At 52.1% G+C, this 19,948-nt stretch overlaps 2 protein-coding genes across 2 annotated transcripts in view; both read left to right on the top strand.

Annotated features, from left to right (window-relative positions):
- The window catches only part of ARL3 (ARF like GTPase 3), a 32,395-nt gene extending 25,539 nt beyond the window's left edge, over window positions 1–6,856 (top strand). The window contains exon 6 of the mRNA XM_030865498.2: window positions 6,577–6,856. Coding sequence (XP_030721358.1) covers window positions 6,577–6,624 — 48 coding nt within the window. The 3' untranslated portion in view covers window positions 6,625–6,856. The remainder of the gene's footprint in view (window positions 1–6,576) is intronic.
- Window positions 6,857–11,115: 4,259 nt separating this feature from the next.
- Window positions 11,116–11,625, top strand: LOC115857949 (small ribosomal subunit protein eS12-like). The gene has a single exon (XM_030865479.3). It carries the CDS (start codon window positions 11,195–11,197, stop codon window positions 11,591–11,593), a length of 399 nt encoding a protein of 132 aa, XP_030721339.2. The 5' UTR covers window positions 11,116–11,194; the 3' UTR covers window positions 11,594–11,625.
- Window positions 11,626–19,948: the final 8,323 nt, after the last annotated feature.

Consider the following 19,948-nt stretch of genomic DNA (forward strand, 5'->3'; position numbering starts at 1 on the left):
TGTCCTTTAATGGTAACCTTTGAGGACTGGAGAAAGGTCGTGGAAACACTTTTCATTGTGAGGCACTGATTGACCATGTCCCTCTCAGGTAATACCTTTGACCTAAGCTCTTGCCCACTCAGCCAGTTTCTTGGTTTTCATTTTAAAAAGAGTCACTTAGGTGGAATTCTTTCCCTGCATTGCTTAGTTCAGGAGCAGGCCTTTTAAAGATTCTTGTTAATTAAGGCTTTAACTATTCTTAAAAATGAAAGACTTCACTAGAAAAATGTCACTTTCAGAGATTCTGTGTAAAAATTTCCTGAAATTCCCTGAATTCCTATTTCATCCTCCCATTCCACCCTCCCCACCCACTACCCGCTGAAAGCTGGTCAGTAATGGGCAGAGCTGCTAAAATGATCAGATGTGAAGTGGGTCAGGTATCTGGCACCACAGCCCTAATGACCCTGAAAGAAAACGCACAAAGGTTAAAAAAAAAGACCTGGAATTTCTGTTACTGTTTCAGATGTTTACAAACAGTGTCTCTATTTACATTGTGTTTAATCAAAATGCATTTGAGAGACATGTCCTCTACTGATAAATAACCATCCAGTGGGTGAGTCAAGGGAACAGATCTACTAGGTGGGGAGCTATGCCCTCTGGGGTAGTCGGGCAGGGAGATCACTTCTCCTTAGCCAAGTAGCTTAAACATATGATTTGACATTATGGAAGTTAGTGATTCCTGGGGTGGATTTCACGTTCTTGTTCTACCTGATATTCTGATGGCAAATACATGCAGTCTTTACAAGGACAGGCAATCCCTTGCTCTGGGTGTGGAAATCGGCTTTTGAGGGCTTCAAAAGAGTTTGGAACAGGTCTTTCTTTGCCTGACTAATGGCGATGAGGAGGCAGCCCATCATGTTATTAAAGCAAGTTTTCATGGGAAACTATCAAGAGCAGAGCATAGGTAAACGGCACTAAAAGCTGAAGGAGAACATCAATCTTGGAAACTCTGGGCTATGGAGAGCCCCATAGTCCAGGGGAGTGATCAGAGGAGACCCAGTTATGTCAAGCAGATGAAGGCAGAAAAGAGGAGAAACTGAACAATGTTTGGGAGGGAAAACCTGCAGCCCCTGCAGGCAGACTGCCTTGCAGACATGGAGCGGCCTCCCTCTGCACCCTGGGGCTGGGCCAGGGTTGCTAGGGCCTCTCCTAGTGCACAACATCTAGCCTGGGACTCTTCTCTTCTTTTCCCTGGGTGTCTGGAAAATAGTGAACAAAGATCTGGCTTAGAGCCAGAGAAAGATATAGAGAAATCAATCCCTCTTCCACCTGCAGACCTGAATGTGAACCCCAAACCACGGCTTTCCTTGGCTGTTGTAGTTTCAGGTGCTTGAAGACATTTCCTCCCTAGAACATTTTGTGTGTGTGTGTGTGTGTGTGTGTGTGTGTGTGTGTGTGTTTAATTAAAATTATACTGCATTGGAATTTCCTTTCAAAGCAGAGATCAGCAGTTTCAACCTGGTCTCTAACCTTAGTCATAACAGAGACATGCCTACACCAGTAGCTTTGAGCTAGCAGAAGATTCTCCTGGGTATTGCTCTCCATGCCCCTACCTCATGCTCATCCCTTCTTTTCACATCGCTTCCACATTCCTTGTCTTCCTTCACCAAGCAGGAGCCATGATCCGGCTCACAGAGGTCTCACCTACACAGAAGGGGCCTCTAGCAGTCTGAGCCCTGACGTGTGAGCTGTCCTTCAGAGCGCCTTGCAGGTGAACAGTAAACATTCACTAGCCCAGGTTCTTGTTTTTGTTTCTTTTTCCTTGATCCAGGGGACCTTCCCCTTAATATGCCAACAGAATTTCAATATATTTTTTAAATGACATTTACAACTTCTTTCTAGGCCTGAATCAGTCATTTTCAACTCCCAGTGTGTATGGGACTGCTTATCTGCAAGTCAGACCTCAGGTTTATTTTTAAATTTTCAGATGTCTCTGTAGACTAAGGAAGCAAGCTTGGGACATGCGATTCTGCTGCCTCTCTGGTGCAGTGCCCTTTGTCACCAGAAAAAGTATTAATAGCAAGCAATATTTTATGTATGCTGCTTCCAGCTGCTCCTTGACCCTGGGGGCCCAGTGGCACAATGGGATAGGCTGCATTGCTCAGCAAGGGTCTGAGCTCTGTCGTCTTAAAGCAATTACTGATGTGACCGTGTAGTCCTCATGGCATTAAAAACCAGGCCCACCCAACCATGGCTGCCACTGCTCAGTTCCAACCATCAAGCAGTGATGGATGCATTGCAAAGAGATCAAATTAAGAGAAGTGCAGTGAGCTGGATGGACCTAGAGTCTGTCATACAGAGTGAAGTAAGTCAGAAAGAGAAAAACAAATACCGTATGCTAACATATATATATGGAATCTAAAAAAAAAAAAAATTGTTCTGAAGGACCTAGGGGCAGGACAGGAATAAAGACACAGATGTAGAGAATGGACTTGAGGACGCGGGGAGGGATAAGGGTAAGCTGGGACGAAGTGAGAGAGTGGCATTGACATATATACACTACCAAATGTAAAATACATAGCTACTGGGAAGCAGCCACATAGCACAGGGAGATCAGCTCGTGCTTTGTGACCACCTAGAGGGGTGGGATAGGGAGAGAGGGAGGGAGTAGCAAGAGGGAGGACATATGGGGATATATGTATACATATAGCTGATTCACTTTGTTATAAAGCAGAAACTGACACACCACTGTAAAGCAATTATACTCCAATAAAGATGTTAAAAAAAAGAGAGGAGTGCAGTCGGAGACCACTCTTCCCATAGAAAGGGCATAGAAAGGGCATCATGCCGTTTCTCCCGAAACGGAGAGATCTGTGATCAGTAGGTTTTCACCCATATGGTTAGGGGCCGCCTTATATTTTTCCCAGCAGTTAGTAGGGAATAATATCATGACATGGTAAAATGTATTTCCTCTCCCGAAGGCCAAACAAAGCTCAGTATTTGAGGTTCAGTGTCTCTCCTTAGTCTCTGGTATTGAATTGAAGCTAATCAATTCAAATTCAGTTTCAGCGAGGTTGGCCAGGGGAGGTGCGGTGGAGGACGAAAGGGAGGACTACTTATGCCATAAGGTTGTCAGCACAACCTGACAACCTCATGGCATAAGTAGTGAGGAAGCGTGAGGAAGATCCAGTACGCAGAAATTTGGTCAAACCAGTTTTTGACAATAAAGTTTCAACCATTAAACGAACCTATGAGTTCATTTCCTTCTTTGGAGGCAGAGCAGTAACCTACTTCAAGTAAATGATCACCTTTTCTCAGTCATCTGTTTTTTGGGGGTTTTTTAATTAATTTATTTATTTTTGGCTGCGTTGGGTCTTTGTTGCTGCACGTGGGCTTTCTCTAGTTGCGGCGAGCGGGGTCTACTCTTGGTTGTGGTGCACGGGCTTCTCACTGCAGTGGCTTCTCTTGTTGCGGAGCACAGGCTCTAGGTGTGCGGGCTTCAGTAGTTGTGACTCGTGGGCTCTAGAGCACAGGCTCAGTAGTTGTGGCGAATGGGCTTAGTTGCTCTGCGGCATGTGGGATCTTCCCGGACCAGGGCTCGAACCCGTGTCCCCTACATTGGCAGGCGGATTCTTAACCACTGTGCCACCACGGAAGCCCCAGTCATCTGTTTTTAAAAAATCAAAGCCTTTTCAGATTAAGGCCAGAGTGCCGTGGCTGCTGATTTAAGCATGAGAAGCAGAAGGGTCCTCCTCTTGCAATGATGTCGTCTCTAAAGAGAGAGATCCTGCTGGAGGTGGCAGGCTTGCGGAGAGTTAATACATGGGGAGCGAGGTAAACACGTAGGATTCCACACGCACCGATACCTGGCAGCCCGGGAATCCTGAGAGCTGAGTGGCCAGAAACAGCCTCTGGCACCTTCAGAGCTGCAGCAAAGCCACGCAGGGTGCTTGGGTAGGGCTGCTCTGTCTCATGCCCCTGTATTCAGCTGGAAGTCATAACGAAGAAAAAACTGGAATTGCTCCCTCTGCCAACTTGAGCCCCAGCTTCTCTCTAAGCCTGAGGCAGAGCTCCTCCCCGAGCAGTTGCCCGCGGTCATTGAGAAAGGGTCATCGAGAGCAGATGCCGGGGCTAGATTGCCTGGGTTCACAGCCTGCCTCTGCCACGCACTCTTCTGTGCCCCCATTTCCTCATCCATGAGTACCTACTTCACAGTGTTGTTACAAGGATTAATTTAAAAGATATAAATTAAGTGTGTGGCCACCACCATGCTAAGTTCTGTAAACACCACCTCAAGCCAGCCTGGCGTGGACCCTTCCCTCAGGAGTCTTTCCTTGCCAGTGGGCACCCTGGCACAGCTTGTGCCTGATTTTTATTGAAGAGCTATCATCGTCATTGACTGTTGCCTCCCCAACACCGCCACCTCCAGCTCAGGTTCTCCTCTAGGTAATGACAGGAAAGGCACAATCCCCAGCCTCCAGACACCAGATCAGGGTGGCCTTCCCGAGCCAGAGCAGCTTAAGTCTCCTAGGCTTCCCACACTCCGGGTTGCAGGCGCAGCTGCAAAGCCCCGGGGCCATCGGGTCAGCTGGTGGGGCCCGACCTCTGAGCGCCCTCTGCTGGCAGGACTGTGGCTGGAAGGGTTTTGTCACCGCGGGCCCTCACATACATCTGGAGGACACTGCCCCTCGGCAGGGCTCCCCCATTTAAATTCCCTCTGCCTCCATAACAGATACCCAGGAGAAAACTGCCCCTCACCCTCCATGTTCTGCTTTGGGTTCCTGCAGCTGAGTAAATATTTTTCCTATCTCTTTGAGTGCATTCATGTTGAGTTACATGCAGTAAAAGAAACCCACCCCCCTCTATAATCAGCCGTAAAACAAGAGGGAAAATGGTATTCGTATAGTGTGGGAACACTGTTCTTGATTTCTCTGAGAAGATGATTTGATAAAATGTTGCAAGTCTCTACAGAGGAGGAAATATTGAGGTACGCACCTTTGATGGTGTTTGTGCGGGTTCCTGAAAATGGAAAGTGCTACGTAAGTGCTGAGCTATTCAGCTTCGAATGCAAAGGGAAGATGCTTATCTTATTCATCCCTCTTTTATTTGTAAAATCTTTTTTGTCTCCTGGCAGGTGATCTTTTTTTTTTTTTCCTGGAAACCAATTAGCTCCTAAAATTAAACATGCTTCTCTTTAAATTATTCCGTTTCATAAAATGGTCTTAAAATTGGCCTCAGCTTTTCAGAGTAAGTAGCTGACCCAGTTGTAATCGGAGATGTATTCGGAGTCCACCTTCTCCCACCTCGGCATTCCCCCACCCTCATCCCCTCTGCTGCCAGGTGCTGTCCACCTTTGTGCCTTCAGCTGTGGCCAGCCTCTTCTTGGCACATGCCCTAAGGTATGCTCTGGGACAGCCATCAGATTATCTGCTTCTCCCACCCAAGTGCTCTGATGGCAACTGGCGGAATTTTAATCACTGTAAATTCAGGTTATGGTCAGATTAGCCAGGAGATAGGATGCCTGCTGGTTGTTTTGAAGTGATGTATTGTTTATGGGATTAATGCTCCTAATGGCCAAGGGTGTCAGCTGATGTTTATTATTTTAAGCTGTCTCAGCTGTTCAGGTTCAACAGCTAGCTCCGTGGTCATAGGAAATGCGGGGCTCTGAATGTCATGTGTGCCCTGAGATGTGCACGTGTGACACATGCAGGGGAAAGGGGTGCGGTGCGTTGCAGGAGCCTCGTTTGATTTTGTTCTGGGCTTCTGAGACCTCTGCACACCCCTGGGGGTCAGAGAGACTCTGGGGAAAGGGTGAGCATTCAGGGATGGCTGCAAAGGGCGTTGAGAAATAGGTCATCTCTGGCGGGCCTGGCATCCACGAGATATCATGCCACCTGCCAAGTGGCTGTAGGTATTGTGTGGTTTTTACCTCTGTCCTCCAGCCTTCTAAGAGAGGACACTTTCAAGGTCGCTGTGCATTTAAGGGAACCTTCTCCCCAGTCCCTCTGCTTGGTAGCGCTTAAAGCCGCAAGAACCAGGCCAGGCCCCTTTAAACCTTCCCTGATGCTGCGCGAAGAGAAATAAATGCACATTGCCCCAGTGTGTGTCTAGTAACATGCACTGCAGTTGGTTTGTTTTTCCAAAAAGAAATTTAATTTAGCGCAAGTGTACACTGCCACACTGTAAACACACCGGGCACCAGAAAGGTGGCTTATTGAATTTAATGCCCTAGCAAAGGTCAGCTTTTAGAAAAAGCCAAAAATGGCTGGAATCTGTCCTGATAGCTCCTCAATCAGGCCTTGGATCCAGGCAGATGTGTTTATTTTTTCAGAGGGAGTTCCTGAGGACCCATCTCAAGTTCGGGCTCTGGACATTCCCCCTCCCTTCTCCCTCCTGTGCTCTCAGAGGCCTCCCTCCTCCTCCCCAGGAGGTCACTGTCCCTGGTCACCCAGGTGGGCCCCTGGGGAAGGCAAGCTCCATTGAGCTGGTGGTTGAGGAGGGAGGACCCAGGACCCTCGCCCTCTCCCCTCTGGGGCTAGAGTGTGTGGTGCCTTTCTTACAACTAACGCTGCCTCTCTCTGACCATTTCCCTCAAAGGACGGCATGAACTGGGTCTGCAAAAACGTCAATGCAAAGAAGAAATAAAATCTTGACGCATGGAGACGCAGGAGCTGCGGGAGCTGAATTCTGTCCTGAAAAACACTAATTTGCTGCTTTCTGACCAAATGTTTTTCCATCTGTGTACAGCTACAGCTGTGTGAAGAGAGGGAACAACACAGTTTAAAAAGAATCCCCATTCCAGCAGTAGTTTTAACATGATCTCTGAGGTTCAGTATCATTTTTCAAATAAAGGAATTATATTATTTCCTCTGCATAATTGAAATAGTATTAAATGTCTCAAAGCACATGATTAGAAAATGAGATCTTTTAAATGAGCAAGAGATTGCATTGCAGTTTAGGCAATTCCAGTGGGCTTTTTTCTTTCAAAAAAAAGGGGGGGTGCTGGGGAGAGGAAGAGGAAGAAGCAGCTTAGGCTGCGGTCATTCATTTCCTGACCTGTCCTTACATTCCCCCATGGTGTTGAAACCAAGACAGTGTTTGATGGTGCTGGTCAGTGATTTTTACCATCATCCGCTGAGCCAGGGTTGCAGCCTGTCTGGGTGGGGAGCTGCTGGGCTTGGGGGGGTGAAGCGTGAATAGCAGATGATTAAACCATCTTGTCATGCAGGTAGGAGACTGTATGTAATCCTCACCCTTTGGAAAGGAAAAAAAAGCCTTTCTTGCAAACAACGCACCACAGAAACATACCCCGTCCCCAGCCCCCAACCAGCTACACAGGGAATCAGAGTCTTACGACTTTTGACTGTAATGACATCTGGAATGTAAGGAGAGGTGGGAGGTTTAATTCCAGAAAAATTACAAGGTCCTTAAAAAGCCCTCACATGGAGGGCTCACTCAAGCTAGCGTAAACAGGCTTTCTCCAGTTCAGTGGAGCAGTGAGCAGCCGACTCTGAAATTAGCTGGCTTCTCCACGGCTGTCCTATAGAAGGGATTTCTAAAGCTCAAAGAATTCTGTGTTTAAATGATCACAATAGGCTGCTGCTATCAGATTTTAAAAATAAATGCAGCTTTACCGTGAACCTGCTCCACTGAGAAAAGCCAGGCAGATCGATTTTTAGAAGCGATCAATTTTTACAGTGCTGGCAACTTGGTGGTGTGGGCTGCTCGAGGGGGACAGGGCTTGTTGCTGGGAAGAGCGTGGGTGTGTATGGTCGCAGGGGCCGTGCCCAGGGAAGCCAGAGTCACCCCAGCTTCTGGTCCCCTCTGCCTCTCTCCAGCAAAATGTGTCCTCTGGTGACTGATTGGAGAGGAACGGTGGGAGACTTCTCCTGCCCCGTGTTGCAAAAAGAGCTTGCTTCCCTGAGCCTTAAGAGATCCCCGGCTTCAAGCAAGGGAAAGCAGGCCAGCGCATCCCTGGCTCCTGAACTGAACTATGTCCTGATGCCTGAGCAGTGGGGTTCTCAGAGACTGAATAAGAGACTGTCAAGTGGCTGGTGGGTCCCAGGAGGGCAGCTACTTTTACCTCCCAGGAGGTGGCCCTTCCCGAACCCACCAAGGCATGTGAGCAAACTGAAGGGGTCACTCCAGCCCCTGGCCCTCAGTACCCAGCCTTTCTGGACCAAGTTGTGCCGGTGAGGCTGAAGCATGGTCCGCTTCAAAGGTGGTCTGGGGTGAAAGTCATTAACAAGGCCAGACATGAAAAGGTGCCCTGGGTTGCAAGTACTTATAGGGACAGACCTGTAAGTACTTGCAAAACAAAAGAAGGTGAGGGTTTTTAAACCACTGTGAGCTAGCTGCCTCCTGCAGCCTCCCCCGGCTTGTCTGTCTTACCCAGACGCCTCTCGCCCTTTGAACAGAGGCAAAACAGAATTATAAGAAACCAGAAATCCCCCTTCTATCCGGCTGCAAATGTGGCTCTAGCACTTGAAAATATTTTTCCCCTCCAAATAGTGCATCAGGGATGTTATCTGAGGGGCAAAATGCCTGCCTTGAGGTCTGTGATTGGGGAACACTGAGATGTGGAACTTGGACTCTGGCAGTGGATGGTCTGTGAAATATCTTTGTTCTTTTACTACCAACTTAGGGAACTGTTTGAAAGGGCCCCCCAGGGCCTCAGCCAGCAGGCAGAAGCCACTGCCTTCCTCTGATAACAGCCTCTGTGAATGTTCAGATTTGCTTTTCAGCTAAAGACACAGAGACATTGTGGATGTCACACGCTTTCATCTTCCCTTTCAGCCCTACTGAACCCTCCCGGGGCTCGCAGGGTAGATGAGAGGAGCCTGAAAAATGCAGAGTTTGAAAGCTCCCATTTGTAAAAACAAAATGCTTCTACAGACTCCTTTCCTCTCCCCAGCCACCGCCCCCCCCGCACTTGGAGGACAGAATTGGAAGCTAGAAAGGGGACTCCCGGTCTCCCATCCTCCCACTCCCAGTGAGTCTTAGTGGTGAGACTTGCTCTGGGCACGACTGCATCTGAATGTGCCGGGAAGAGGGTTGGGGGCCAGAGGGCGGGCAAGGCCTGGGACAGGGGCCCCAGGGTGTGTGCTCAGACCAGTTGTGGGAAAAACTCCTTCCCGTCCCCTCCTCCCGACTTCCCCCGTGCGGCTCCTTCTGGCTGGCTTCCCCGTGCCCAGGGCAGCACACCCTTTCCCCTTCACTCTCCCTTGGTTACTATGGAAACAAGGGTGTCATTGATGTGGGCTGAGCTGGGGAACATGTCGGCGCACAGCTGAGAGTCAGCGATTATGCCGGCGGGTAGAAATGTACCAGGGTTAAGGTCCGCAGCTCCCAAACTGCGGGAAGGACGCCGTCCTGCCCCCTCCCTCCCTCCCTCTCGCTTCTCCCTCTCCTGGCTTTTGACGAATTCCTTTATTCCCTTCCGGGCTAAAGCAATGGCTATTTTTGCGCCACTCTATGCCCCACCCTCGCTGTCGGCCGCGCCTTATCCGGCCTGGCCTGGAGGGTGACACCATGTCACCCTCGCCAGGACTCGTCCCTTGATTCCCGTCAGAGTTTGCTTTGATTTCTCTTTCCTTCTCAGGGGCCAGTTCTTACTTCCTTTTATTTTTAGCTCTGCACTCCATGTGGTTTCAGGGTTCAGTCTGCTCATCGAAAAGTACTTTTTTTTATAGTCTCTTTTGAAAATGATAGTCAAAGGAAGGGACGTGGTATTTGGTCATGTGGAAAATTCAATGTATAATTTAGACGTCTGTCAAAAATCCGACAAATAAAATTTAGCTGAAACCAAGGCAGCCTGGAAAGTGTCGTGTCCTTTGCTGGAGAGGGGAGAGGGCCTGCGGTGTGCTTGTCCTTTCAGAGGTTAGCATCCCTCAAGGTGCTTTCTTCAGAAGGATGTAACATTAACACCGCCACCAGCGATAAAAATAACCCTTTATTAAGCCCCTCCTACATACCAGACCTCTCATCTACATCATGGGGCAGTATTAGTCCCACCTCACAGTTAAGCAAACTGAGGCAAGGGCCTGGGTTAAGGAATTCACCCACTATCACAGAGCCATTAGTGCCAGCAGGGCAGGACCCTGGGTCTGAAGGCCGCGGCAAGTTGCCTCCTCTGGAGGGCAAAGACAATAACGGCCCGTTTCTCAGGCATCTCAGTCCCCGGGCCTTCCGAGCCCACACCAGGGGTCTCCTCTGATCAATGCCGCTCCTTAGGGAGGCGCGGGGGGGGGGGGGGAGGGGTCTCTGTCCCAAGCATTGGGTGTCCTCTGTCCTCACGGCGGCACAGCTGAAGACTTTGTACCATGCTTTGCACAGACAGAAAAAAGGGAGAAGTCAGGAAAACTGCGGTTGGCAAGGATGCTGGCAATTACCTAGTACCTAATACTGAATTTTCCTTTTAGAGAGGGTGCAGAGAGGGGAGTAGACTTGCCCAAAGCCACACAGTAGGAGGCAGAGTAGGCTCCGGTTCAGGGCTCTTCTCTCAGGAGAAGAGCTTGTCTTCCCCTCTGGCAGCCTCACTTCAGTGGCCTTAGAGACATACCAGCCTGGCTGGCCCCAAGGGCCAAGCTGTTGGCAGAATAGAGGGGAGCTGGAGGCAGGAAGAGAGAGAAAGTCCAGTGCTGCCAGGTAAATGGCGGGACACACACCTGAACTGCAAACAAACAATCATTTTTTTTTTTTTTTTTTTTTTTAACAATCATTTTTAATGTAAGTATGTCCCATGCAATATTTGAGACATAGGGACTTCCCTGGTGACGCAGTGGTTAAGAATCCGCCTGCCAACACAGGGGACACGGGTTCGAGCCCTGATCCGGGAAGATCCCACATGCTGCAGAGCAACTAAGCCCGTGAGCCACTTCTGAGCCTGCGCTCTAGAGCCTGCGAGCCACAACTACTGAGCCTATGTGCTGCAACTACTGAAGCCTGGGCACCTAGAGCTGGTTCTCCGCAACAAGAGAAGCCACCGCAATGAGAAGCCTGCGCACCGCAATGAAGAGTAGCCCCCGCTCGCCGCAACTAGAGAAAGCCCACACGCAGCAACGAAGACCCAACGCAGACAAAAATAAATTAAAAAGAAAATTTGAGACATAATACTCTTAAAAAGTCATTGTTCTCTTTCCCTGCCGCCGCGGAGCCGCGCGGAGGCGGAGGCGCGGGTGCATTCAAGATTTGGCTCCACCCGTAACCCACCGCCATGGCCGAGGAAGGCGTTGCTGCTGGAGGTGTAATGGACGTTAATACTGCTCTGCAAGAGGTGCTGAAGACCGCCCTCACCCACGATGGCCTAGCACGTGGAATTCGCGAAGCTGCCAACGCCTTAGACAAGCGCCAAGCCCATCTCTGCGTGCTTGCATCCAACTGTGATGAGCCTATGTGTGTCAAGTTAGTGGAGGCCCTTTGTGCTGAGCACCAAATCAACCTGATTAAGGTTGATGACAACAAGAAGCTAGGGGAATGGGTAGGCCTCTGTAAAATTGACAGAGAGGGAAAACCCCGTAAGGTGGTTGGCTGCAGCTGTTCGGTGGTTAAGGACTATGGCAAAGAGTCTCAGGCCAAGGATGTCATCGAGGAGTACTTCAAATGCAAGAAATGATCAAATAAAAAAACTAGGCTCTTGTTCCTCAAAAAAAAAAAAAAGTCATTGTTTATCTGAAATTCAAATTTAACTGGCCATCCCAGTTTTTGTTCTTGTTGTTTTGCTAAATCTGGCAACTCTACTCAGAATGCTGTGCTGAATAAAGGCACAGTGAGGTACAATCAAACTGTGTTCTCCGGAGTCAGACCCAGAGATCTATCTTTGCCCATCCATAAATCAGCTCTGTGATCTTGGGCAAGTTGCTTCCTTTCTTGGAGTCTCCCTGCCTCTTCATCTGGGAAATGGGACTAAAGCCGTAGGGAGATTTAAAAGAGATATAATGTCGGGCTTCCCTGGTGGCGCGGTGGTTGAGAGTCCACCTGCCGATGCAGGGGACACGGGTTCGTGCCCCGGTCCGGGAAGAACCCACATGCCGCGGAGCAGCCAGGCCCGTGAGCCATGGCCGCTGAGCCTGCGCGTCCGGAGCCTGTGCTCCGCAACGGGAGAGGCCACAACAGCGAGAGGCCCACATACCGCAAAAAATAAAAAGAGATATAACGTCGATAAAGGTAGATGTAGGGCCATGGCTAGCACATAGTAGGGACACTGCACCTCAATTTCTTACCCGTAAAATGAGGTAATCACTTACCCTGTGGCGTTTTTCAGAGGATTAGATGAAGTTATGGATGTCCAGTGCAGAGTAGGTGCTAAATCATTTGTAGCTATTATAATAACTGGCAGACATTCTGGAGTCCAGGCCTTCCCAGGCCCCAAGACCTCTGTCCTCCCACCTCCCCTCCCACATGTTGCAAGGGCCAGCAGCCTTCCTGGCGGTGCTGGCAGCCCCCTCCTCTCTCTGGGGGCTCCCAGGGCCGCTGCAGCCACACCTCCTGCAATTAGATTTGTAAGTGGGAACAGGCTCTTGTCAGAGGCTCCTGATTGGCTCCAGGCAAAAACACAGTTTAGCACTCAGTCAAGCTGCATTTCAGGGCCTCTGTCTCTCTCCCCTCCACCTCCCCCTTTAATTGCAATCTGTTCGGTAATTTCCTTTTCCAACACTGCAGAACTCAGAGAAGCTGCGGCGCAGGAGCCGGGCAGGGAGGAGGGAAAGAGAGCTGCTGCTCCCTGCGGTGAAACTGCTGGTCCAGCACTGTGTCGTGTGTGTGTGTGTGTGTGTGTGTGTGTGTGTGTGTGTGTGTGTCTAGAACCAGACACACATGGGTATGTGGGGATACAGCCAACAACCAGGCCCCTGCAGGGTCAGACCAGGGCACCCACTTGTACCAGTCACTTGGCAGTTACCATTTATTTAATCCTTGTAACAACATGGATAACTGTAGGCATCACCACTCAGTTTGAGGACAGGGCTCACAGAGTCTGAATCACTTGCTCAGGATCACACCAGAAGAATGCGGCAGAGCCATAATTTTCACCTGGGCCAGTTTGACTGCTGGGCCCCAAGCTCATACCATGATACCTTTTCCCCTTCTGGCTTCTGAGCTCAGAAAAGGAGCTAAGGAATCCTCCTGCACACAGGAGCAGGGAGAGGTTTCTTTTCCCAGAGTGAGCAGCAGTATCCCAGGGACAAAAAGCCTTCGCTAAAGAAGTGAAGTCCTAATGACAGAAATGCAGAGAGCAAGCTGAGTCAAGGAGGGGCAAGTCTTGTGAGATAACTTGTGTGGATACCTGCAGCTGAGAGCTGCAAGGGTCGGGGGCAGGACTACCACTTAGCTCAGGGAACTGCTACTCCTGTTGCTCATTCACTGATTGGATCCCTTCAGCAGTCCTACAAGTTAACCATTTCTACCCCTTTCCCAGTTGAGGAAACCAGGGCTCTCAAAGGTTAAGTCACTGGCCTAGAATCACACAGCTAGGAAATGGCTTAGCTCGGGTTCCCATCAACTAGAAAGACCATCTTTCCCCAGGGCACCATCTTGACTAAACACAGGGCCGCGAACAGCAGGGAGCAGTGGGGAGCGGGGCTCCCGGAGACCAGGCCAGAGGCCTACCTCTCCCTCTCACTTTGCCACCCGCCTCTTCACGACCCACCAGACCCTTCTGCAGAGCCCAGAGGTGGCTGCTGCTCTGGAGGCCACCAGCAGGGGGCGCAGGTGGTGGCTGGCTCCACCCTGGCAACAAAGGAAAGAGGCCGGGGAAGCGGTCGCCCTTTGGGCCTCCCTTCTCCCCCAGGGCTCTGCAGCCCCCACCAGTGCCCTGGCCCAAAAGGAGGAGAGGGAGGGCTGCAGCGAAGGGGCAGCAGCCCTGGGAGCCCACTTACACCGCTGGAGGGGCGAAAGAAAGGAAGGGTCAGCTGCTGAGTCACACACCGACAATGTCCGCCCTGTCTTTCTTTGCCTTGTTAACGAAATGCGTGTTCCTAAGACTGGACAAGCCTGCCACCCGGGCCACTGCTGACCCATATGGGAAAGGATGCCCCGCACCGGGGTACAAGCCGTGGCACTAGCTGAGGGCCTCTCAGCCTGGTGCCTTTGTGTTGCGCACAAGCTGTCCAGCCATACTGGGTGGCCCTGCCTATTACATCAGCCAGACCTCTCCCTGGGCCGGGCTCTCAACACTCACATCCCCATCCCAGTCCCCAGTCCCTCCTGCACGACCTACTCTGGAGAGCTGGTGCCCATCAGCCTCCTTTCTTCAGCTTCCCTGGCCGCCGACACGGCAGAATCCTGTGCCATGGCGCTGACACATCACTCCCAAGCCCCTCAGATTCTGTCTGGGGTATGAATGGGGGCTTCCCTGGAGCCTCCGGATGACAGGGCCGAAGCACTTTTCCTGCCTGGATGCTACAGATGGCCTTTGGAGAGAGAGGGATAAGGAGCTTTGGCTTATAAGCAGCAGCCCATCCCGGGGCCAGCGGATGCAATACAGCCCAACCTTCCCCTCAACTCCCCCAGCTCTGGTGTGGGTTCAGCCTGGATTTCATCCTGACTCACTCCCTAGGCCCCTTTCCTACCCTGAGACCTCCAGATCTGCCAGAGCAGCAGGTTGGGAGGAAGGAAAAGAGGGAGGAAGGGGTATCCAGGGGCTGGGATGCTGATCCAGGCCCGGGGGGAGGTGTCTGCACAGCTGCAAGCAGCCCCCCTACCCCCGGTCTGTGAATGGGCACATCACCCCCTCCCACCCCTCCCACCCGCCTGCCACCGCTCCTGAAACAGTTGGTCCTAATGAGCGCAAAGCAGGCAGGGCAGCTGTGTGCATTATCCATATGCATGGGGAGGTGTATATTTATCCTCACGTCCCACCCCACCCTGCAGCTGCTGCCAACCCCTATGCCAGGAGGGTGAGTGGGCACGAGCGCCCAGGCTGCTCAGGGCCCTGGGCCTCCTCTCCTCCCAGCCCTCCCTCCCCAGCCCACGCCCACAGCCTTCACTTGACCCATTTTGGAGGCAGAAGTTTGTGTGTGTGTTTGAGAGAGAGAGAGAAGAGAGTGCACACATCATTTCCCCAGTTGGTGCTTTTGATTTCCTCTGAAGTATCTTGATTGCGGACATACAATGGCATCTTGCTGCCAGTGCTCCCTCAGCAGCTTCTGGCTCTGCGCCGCCTCCTCCCCAGGGCCAGGGTTTTCTGCTGACTCCGGGGCCTGCGGCTGGCTGGCAGGGAAGGAGCAGGCCTGATCCCGGCTTCCATCCTTCGGCCTGAGCAGCAGGACCTGGAAGCCTAGCCACGGTCCTTCCTGCTCCTGGGGCTGGGGCCAACCTGCACCCTGAGGCCCCCACTCCACTTCCTCTATCACTTGGACCTCCCATTGCCTCCTAGCTGGTCCCCTTGCCCTCCACTGCCTGGCCACTCAGGCCCTTAATGCTCAGAGCCATTGTTCTAAAACTCAATTCCCCTGCTCAGATGCCTGCAGAGGCACCGCTGCTGTGGGACGCGAAAGGTCAAACTGTTTATCCTGTCATTGAAGGCCACTCTGGTCTAACCTCAAATCTTTTTTGTGGACCTGTCAATCATGGGCTCTCACACATACCCTGAGCTCCAGATGAGCTACCCTCGCTGTCCCGCTACAAGTCCCCCACAATTTTATCTCCGCACCTGCCCTCACAGCGACCTCCTCCCTGGGGTGTCTACCCTCCCTCCTGTGCTTTGCGTACCCCTCCTTTAGGGCATGATTCAAGTCCTGCCTCCCCAGGAAGAGAGCCCGGTAGCCTCTAGCCCACAGGGCTCCCCTGTAAAACTCAGAGCCCCTGACAACCCAGGCATTTGGCATTCATTCATCCATCCATCTTTCATTCCTTCGGCAGATATCTCTTGAGCAGAGGCAGAGCATCTACAGTGCCTCATGTCCTGGCCTGTTCACTCATGCCTTTCTGACCTCACCACTCCCTGCTCTGCCCCTCACCCACCTTTCCAGCCACTCGCCCACTGCTCTTCCTGAAACAAGCGTCTTCTGGCTCCAGCCTTCGTGGTTGTTCCCTCTACCTGGAACACTCTTGCTCCAAATATCCCCAGATCTTGCCTCCTCACATTCTTGAGGTCTCCACTCAATGTCACCTTCTCAGCAAAGCCTTCCCCAACCACCTCCATTTATAAAAACTGCCATGCCCCCTCACCCCTACTGAGAAGCCCTATCCCCTTCACCCTGCTTTACTTCCCTTCATAGTACTTATCATCAGCTGACATTTATTGATTTCTTGTTTGTCAGCTGTCTCTTCCCCACTAAGTTATTAGCTCCAAGAGGGCGGAGTTTGTCTGTTTTGTTCACCAGTGTATCACCAGCATTGGAATAGAGGCCAGCATTAGAAGGACATCAATAATTATTAGTTGAATGAATGAATGAGTGAATGAATGAAACAGGTAACGTCTTACGCTCTGAAAAATAAAAAATGACTAATATTTCATGTCCTCCAGGGGCACACAGGCTACTTGGGCCTGCAGCCTGTAACCTGACACAATTAGTTAAAATACCAAGTGAGAGTGTTAAGTGCATGGGAGTGAGGTTGGCCCAAAGGAACACGAATATCGTGATAGCTGTCAGTGCCTGAAAGCGGCCTGTGCCATCACCATCCTGGCATCTCACATGCATCATTCATTACTCTTCATACCCCCTCTGGAGAGAGTGGGGAAGAATGCACAGAGGAAGTGAGACTCTGAGGTTCGGTAGGCAATCCAGGCAGAGGGATCAGCAGAGCCACTGGGGCATGGAACCACATGGGCTGCTGGGGGACTGACTCTAAGCCTACGATCTGATGGGTGGAGCCCGGGGAGCTGCAGCTGGTAGAGGTGGCATTTGGTGTGGCTGGAGAGTCCCTATCCATTAGGCTATGAGCAGCCCATTTGCTCAGTGCCCTGCAGCAGGCACACATATGGAGAGTGTCCGATGACAACAACCGATTCACAACCAGGCAGCCAGGGCACCCACGTGTCAAGTGACTCACTGCCATTTTTTCCAGGTGGGCTAGAAGTCCACACCACCCTTAATGCTTAGTTCTTGGAAGCCTGCTCCCTCCTTCCACTTCTTACCTGCAATTCTGAGATGTTGCCCATACCACCTCTAGACCCCATTCTACAAACTGTTGAAAACTATGCCACACCCTACCCCCCACGTCACCCTCTTCTTGCCTCAATGTAAATAGTGAGAAATAACCTATGGCACTGAGCCGATGGATTCTCTCTCAAGAAAGACCCAATTGTTGAAGATCTAGTGCAAGGAGAAGTCATAAATATCCCAGTTTGCTGCAGTTGAGAGGAATTTACCACACAGCAATTATGGAAAACTGGTTGCCTGTGGAGGAAACATTCAGACTCCCAGTGCAGAATTCTGGGGTAAGTCCACTGCCAAGTCCCTGAATCATAAATGCCAGGGACAGGGGATTTTAGGGAAGAAGCCCTGGGCTCGTAAAGGCCTCCCTCACTCAGGGGATGTGATTCTCATACACAGGAGAATATGGTAGAGGCCAAAGCTCTACCCACCAGATTTCTGTTGGTTCTTTATAAGAGCTTTCATTGTGGAAGGGTGTCTCGAGGTTGTACGTCACTGGAGGAATTCAAGCAGAGAGTGAAATCATCCTTCCTTGGAAGGGAAGCAAGCCTTTGGGGTGCAGATGGACAGGGTAGAGTATTGGGGGGGAGAAAGAGAGACGCCGAAGGAAGAAGCTGATGTTCTTAAGGCCAGGTCCCCTCCTGACCCAGGTCTATAAACCTCCCACCAGGAGCCCCCAACCCCAGCTGTCTCTGCCCTCACACTGATCTGTTTCCCATTCCCTGCAGCTTCCAATGAAGTTTCTAGAATCTTAGCCCTGAATCCCAGGCTCTTGTCCCAGCATTTTGGCAGAGTATAGGGAAGAGGCAATCCAAGGGTGCCCTCTATTTCTTTCCTTGCCCCTTTAAATGTAAGAAACTGGACTCAGAGGGTACTAGAACCAGTACCAGGATCCTAGGTTCCAGAGCCCACTGTTTCTAAAGCACCTCCAAGGAAGAGATTTCCAACATCCAGCAGGGAGAGCCTCACCTCGGAAGAGGGCTAGAGTGTGGTGGGGTATGTCCAGGGATACCCAGGAATAATTTTTTTCCTCCCCTTATCCCACAGCCCCCGTTTCTTTGTAGGTCTAGAGCACTTAGGTTGGGGAAGGACGTGTCCTAGACCGTCCCCCAAACACACACCTAATTTACATAAGGCAGAGGTGGGATGGGGTAGGAAATCCCCCAGTGGGCTAGTCTGGTCCTGAAAGTGTTCATGGCCTCTCCCCACCCACCCTCATACGGGAGCAAATGAAGGTGTCTGAGGAAAGGGCATGGTGACAACCACAGGGTCCGAGTGGGTGGATGTGAACGGGGCCTGAAAGAATCCAGAAATTAGGTTAGAACGCGGGGGCTTGACCTCCAGAGAGGGCCCTGGGACGCTGACACAGCGGCCTCCCGGTTCAGGGTGTTCCCGGCTGCCCCATCTGCCTCCCCCGCCCCCAGGGTGCCTTTTGAAGCCGGGAGGGGACTTTGATCTGGGGTCTGCCCGACTCTCAGCTAGCCAGCCAGGTGCGCTGGGGGAGGGGCGGAGGGGCCGACCATCCCCCCGGGGCTCCCCCTCCCCCGGCCCCCTGCACCCCGCCCCCTCCCCCCACCCCCGCAAGGAGACTGTTTCCGGCTGTTGCAGGAGGGCACCCGAGCACCCCGACTCCACGCCTTGCAGCTGTTCCCCAGCTGCCCGGCCCCACCCCAAAGACAGCTGGGAGAGAGGCTGGGGGCGGGGAGCGGGGCGCAGCTGCTCGGCTCCGGGGCTGGGACCGGGGAGGGCGGCGACATGAAAGAGCCTGGACCCGCCGGGGTGGCGGGCGAAGGAAGCCCCCAGGCGGCTGCCTCCCTGCGGGCTCCGCACATCTGGCCCACAGGAGCCGTCAGTGGGGAGGGGGAGACGCGCTCCACTCCTGACCACCCAGCCCTGCCTGGAATGGGGAGGAGCGATCACCTCCCCGGAGGGCGGGGACGGGAGGGCACGGCCGGGCGGGGGCTGTGAGAGCAATATCTCGGAGTCTGAGCGGTTAGCCGAGGGAGGCACAGGGCGCGCCTGTGGCTGTGAGAGGTGTCTTGAGTGTGCAGGGTGAGGAAGGCCCCCACGCCTTCTCCAGCTGGCCCTGCTCCTGGGGCACCTCCAGCTTTCCTGGCCTCCTCTGCCCCTGACCCTTTTGGGAGGTGGGTGACAGCTGCTCCTGCAAAGCCAGGGACAGCTGGGTAGCTGGGGACAGCTGGATGGGGTGAGCGTCTCCCGGCTTCCCTGGCTGCCCAGGCACTCCAGGCCATACTACACAGTTAGCTGCTTGGCCTACAGCCTATGTGCCTGGGTGTCTATTTGCTAGGGTGGGCTTTCAGAGCTGGAACCTGGTGGGGTTCAAGCTCATCGCGCTACCACCAGTCTCCCCTCCATATCCCAGTTTCACTGATGTACCTGGAGAAAGAACCTCTTCCATCAGCTAAAACAAAACTAGGCCAAGTGGGAAAGAAATTGGGCAGCTTTCTGTCTTGGCTCCCAACTCCTGGCACAGAAGATGTCCCAGGGTTCCTGACAACCAGAGAAAGCGACAGTGAGTCAGGAGCAGATGTGAGTGGACTTAAATGTCTGTCTGTCCACCAGCACCTGGCCCCAGGCATCCTTCCACCCTGGGTTGGAAGGGCACTGTGCTCCAGCCATCTGCCTCCCCTCAATAGCCCCAAACAGGTGCAGGGGAAGAGAAAGGGGCAGGCCAGCTGTTGTCATCGTGCTCCTGGCTCTGGCTCCTTGCCAAAGTGGGGAAGGGGGAGAAATGAAGCAAGGGTCCACCCACCCCCACACTGAGTCATTTCCTACTCCCACAGGATGGGAAGATGGAGGCACTAGACCAACACTTTTGTCTGGCCAGCCCGACTGGCGGGGGGACATGGACT

The sequence above is a fragment of the Globicephala melas genome, chromosome 16 (assembly GCF_963455315.2).
Source record: "Globicephala melas chromosome 16, mGloMel1.2, whole genome shotgun sequence".
Taxonomy (NCBI): domain Eukaryota; kingdom Metazoa; phylum Chordata; class Mammalia; order Artiodactyla; family Delphinidae; genus Globicephala; species Globicephala melas.